Genomic DNA, 4,101 nt, shown 5'->3' with positions numbered 1-4,101 from the left:
TCGTTGTAGCTGTATGGATATGCACTACTAAATTCACTTATCGACGAACATTATAAGAATATTCAAATTCGCTTATGGAATAGTGTTATTGTTCGTTGTAGTTGTATAGACATGCACTGCTAAATTCACTTATCGACGAACATTATAAGAATATTGTTGTTTTTTGTAGTCTTGTTCGGCTTAAAGCTCGTTGTTCATTGTAGTTCTGTTTGGCTTAAATCGATTGAATTAGAGGTCTTACATTCAAACTCAACCTCCTACATACCAGTGTTTGTTGTTCTTTGTAGTCCTGTTCGGCTTAAAGCTCGTTGTTCATTGTAGTCCTGTTTGGCTTAAAGCTCGATTGAATTAGAGGTCTTGTATTCAAACTCAACCTCCTACATACCAGTGTTAAATTTTCTTGAGTAACAGTTTTATCGTCCATTATAATTTTCTACAACTCGAAATTTAGCTTAATCAGAGGTCATGGTTTCAAACTCAATCTTGAGCACACATTTGTGTTAAATTTTTAAAGTAGAGTTTTTTCACTTATTGTAAGCTTCTCCGACTCGAGGTTCAGCCTAACCCGAGATTTTAGAGGCCATGGATTCAAACTCAATCTTAAACACACATTCGTGTTAAATTTTTGAGGTAGAGTTTTTTCCGCCGTTTATTGTAGGTCTCTCTGACTCGAGATTCACCTTAACCCGAGATTTTAAATTCAAACTCAACCCTAAACACGCAGATAAATTCTACTTAATAACTGTTTTACCATTCATTGTAATCCTCTCCCGCTCAAAGAATTATGGTAGAGATACTCATTTTATATCCAAAAAAATAATTTCTCTAAAATTGTGAATATTTGTTAACTTTAATCTATTCACACACTTAAAACGATTACAAAAATGCTGAACTAAAAACTTCAGATATTTTTAAATGTTGCATACATGTGAACTAATATTCAGTTGACCAAAAGTAAAAAGTCAAAAAAAATGTGAGGTCCACTATTTCTACCCAAAAAAAAAGAGAAGAAAGAAAGCATGCATTGCATTGCATACTATACTAACAAACAACTAACAAGCCTCTGATCAAACCATGGCATGCTTCACTTTCTCATACACTGTAGAGAAAATCTCAAATAGAGTTTCAATTCATGAAACCACTGTTCAAGATTCTTTCTTTTATTTGATACCTACCATGACTATTGACTACTCACCACAACCACGCCCATTCTTTTCTCTCTCCCTCTCTCTCTACACACACAAATGTCATATGTATGTGTTCCACACTAATAATTCAACGTTGTGGTCCCTTTATGTCTTTATCACCACACCATCTAGCACAAGATACAACTTTTCACCACCTCATCTAAAGTAATAAAATATGGAACAAAAATATTCAACCAATAGTACATCATTTCTTCTGATATAATATTAAATGCGTGCATGCGATATAAATACATAAGCTAAAAGACAACAGTAACACCAACCACATTAAATTACATTCAACCAAGATATCATAAGTACACACTAAACAAAAAACATACAATATATAAAAAATCAGTGATTTTACAATAACTGCACCATGAAGTTGAATGAAAAGGGTCGGTCCCCTCATCATCAATACAAAGTTGTCTGTCTCAGTCTTCATCTCACAAAAAGGGGAATAAGGTGGTGGTGGTGGTGCTTAATGGCCTTAGGTAGTGATAATAAATTGCACACATGAGGGAAAAAAGTGAACCCACAAAAGGATTGAACATGACAAGGATACAAAAAGAGGGAGTGTGAAGTTGGGTCCCATAACAGCCTAGAGGCGTGCACTCTTGTTTTTTTGAGGTTTTCTCATTCAAAACAGCTCATATCCCATGCCATATTGCGTTAGTGCTACTTTCTCTAACCCCTAAGATATTGACTTGATCATTCCTTTTTTTTCCTTTATTGTGCCATAATTTGATGAGTAGTAGTGAGTACTTCCCTTTATCTTCACACGTAATAACACACAAATTGCATTAGAAAAACAGCTGAATTTGAGAAACTCGCAGTTTCAGGCAAGAAGATAATCGGATTTCATACGCCGCACTTGAGAAATTTTGCCGAATACTTCTTCAGATGAAAGATGAAGACATCTGATTTATTCTGCTAAAACATGAACATATAAGTAATAAGTAGTAATGTAGATGGCTTGATATTCTTGAAATAGTTTACAAGGCGTGGAGACCGAGAGCTCTAGCCTTGAGTTTCAAAGAATTCAAGCAGTGTATGGCATCATCCAAAAGCTGGATTGGGTTCTTATCCTTTCCGTTAGGTACTATGCACTGCAAAATGCTTAGAACACTTTGAATCTTTTCCTTTCTAGTTTTCTTAGTGCCTTTTAAAGAACCCGTTGCACCATACCCTTGACCGTAATTGCTACCAGAGCATCTTGACTCGGCATCATCATCAGCTTCGTCCCGATTGAGGTTGCAGGGTCGGCTTCGTTTTAGAGAATTTGCAGTGTCCATAAACTGCACATCGTCGTCATAAGCCACATCGAATAGCTTACGTTTCTTTGTTTTACCAGGGGAGGAGCTAGCAACTTCTTCAGCAATTCCTCCATAAGGTTCCTGGTTGACATGAGTGGTCATTGTACTGGGTGAATGTCCTGTGCTGGTAACTTCATCATCCTCAGTAGAATAACCGTCGCTGTCAGAATACAGCAATGCATTGATCTCCTCCGTGTCTTCGTGCATCTCACTTTCAATCTCGGTTTCTTGATTCTCATTTTCATCAACTTTATAATCAAAAGTTGGCTCAACTCCAACAACATGATTCACATCTCTTCTTAAAGAAGGTTCGTCATTATTTGCATTCAAATTGTTACAACCATGAAATTTGGAATCCCATGAACCAAGGCACTCAACAGGCCTCCCGAATCTCGAACTATAAATGAGAGTTGTCTGATCACCAGTTTGATCAATGACAAGAAACTGTTTCTGAGGAAAGCCCGATTCCTCATTCTGCGTAGTTTCCTCCTTCAAACCTTTCAACTGACTAGCAGGAGGGAGTTTATCCTCGGAAATGAAGTTTGGAGGACACGTAAAACCCTGTCGAAAGCGAGGCAAACAGTAAAACCAACCATGAGGTTCATTTAAATGTCCTGACTGCGTATAAGGTAATGCAGAGGATGCATAAGCTGGTGGTACCGCCTCATTCCTTGAATTCATATTCATATCGACACCCGGGTTCATTGCTGCAGCAGCAGCAGCATTTTGCTTCCCCATATCAAAGGGAGCACAGAAAGAACTCAAATTGGGTGATTGATTAAATTGCACCTGATGCGTCCAGGTTCCGCAATTCTCTCCCATTCAACCACAACAACCACCTACACAATGGAAATCAAGTTATAGATTAACACATTTCAATGAAAGAATAAGAAATTAACAAATGCAGTAAATATATATACCTTTAGAAAAACTGATTCAAACACCAAGAGCTATCTTTTACTATTGGTTTCTCTTATACCAACAATGATTAAAACAACAAAAACCACCGGATTAACCCAAAAAGAGCAAAGGAAAACTAAACAATTACGTTACAGGTTTGAGTAACTGACGGAAATATTCAGCCTGCAAAACATTCAAAAACAATCATTTGGTGAGAACAATATCAACATCACACAACATTACAAAACCAACAAAAAATCAATTATCATCAACCATTTGAACATCACAAACCTGGCATTCTCTGAGAGGTTGAAAGCATGCTATAACTCTAACTATGATGGTTGCGCACCCTGCCGTTCCATTTTCATGTTTCAAAGCCCGGAATTTGGTTTGACCAGCTGCTTGGCACACCATAACTACTTTCCAACCCTTCAAATAAAGAATACCCAAAATGTTCCAAATACAACAAAATTGATGATTCACTGAAATCTCAACACTCCCTTAACCACTTAACCAGTTGAAACAGATCTTAAAAACAACTCACAACACTAACAACAAAGAGGGTTATAACAAAGTGGTGTAGCTAAATTTTCAGCTGATCTGGCGAACATAACAAGGAACAACAACAAAGAAATTGGATCCCATTGAGGTAATTTTTAAGGTATAAAAATATGAGAATTTTGAAAGGGTTATCAAAAAGG

At 36.9% G+C, this 4,101-nt stretch overlaps 1 protein-coding gene across 1 annotated transcript; it reads right to left on the bottom strand.

Moving 5' to 3' along the window:
• Window positions 1-1,376: 1,376 nt before the first annotated feature.
• Window positions 1,377-3,558, bottom strand: LOC131633012 (transcription factor bHLH143-like). Its single transcript, XM_058903714.1, has 2 exons — window positions 3,421-3,558; window positions 1,377-3,339 (listed from the first exon to the last, which is right to left on the bottom strand). The coding sequence occupies exon 2, from the start codon at window positions 3,320-3,322 to the stop codon at window positions 2,180-2,182; it is 1,143 nt and encodes a 380-aa protein (XP_058759697.1). The 5' UTR covers window positions 3,323-3,339; window positions 3,421-3,558; the 3' UTR covers window positions 1,377-2,179.
• Window positions 3,559-4,101: the final 543 nt, after the last annotated feature.

Source organism: Vicia villosa, unplaced genomic scaffold, assembly GCF_029867415.1.
Source record: "Vicia villosa cultivar HV-30 ecotype Madison, WI unplaced genomic scaffold, Vvil1.0 ctg.001062F_1_1, whole genome shotgun sequence".
Classification (NCBI taxonomy): domain Eukaryota; kingdom Viridiplantae; phylum Streptophyta; class Magnoliopsida; order Fabales; family Fabaceae; genus Vicia; species Vicia villosa.
Note: the sequence above shows the minus strand (reverse complement) of the source record. Positions and strands in the feature narration are given on the sequence as shown.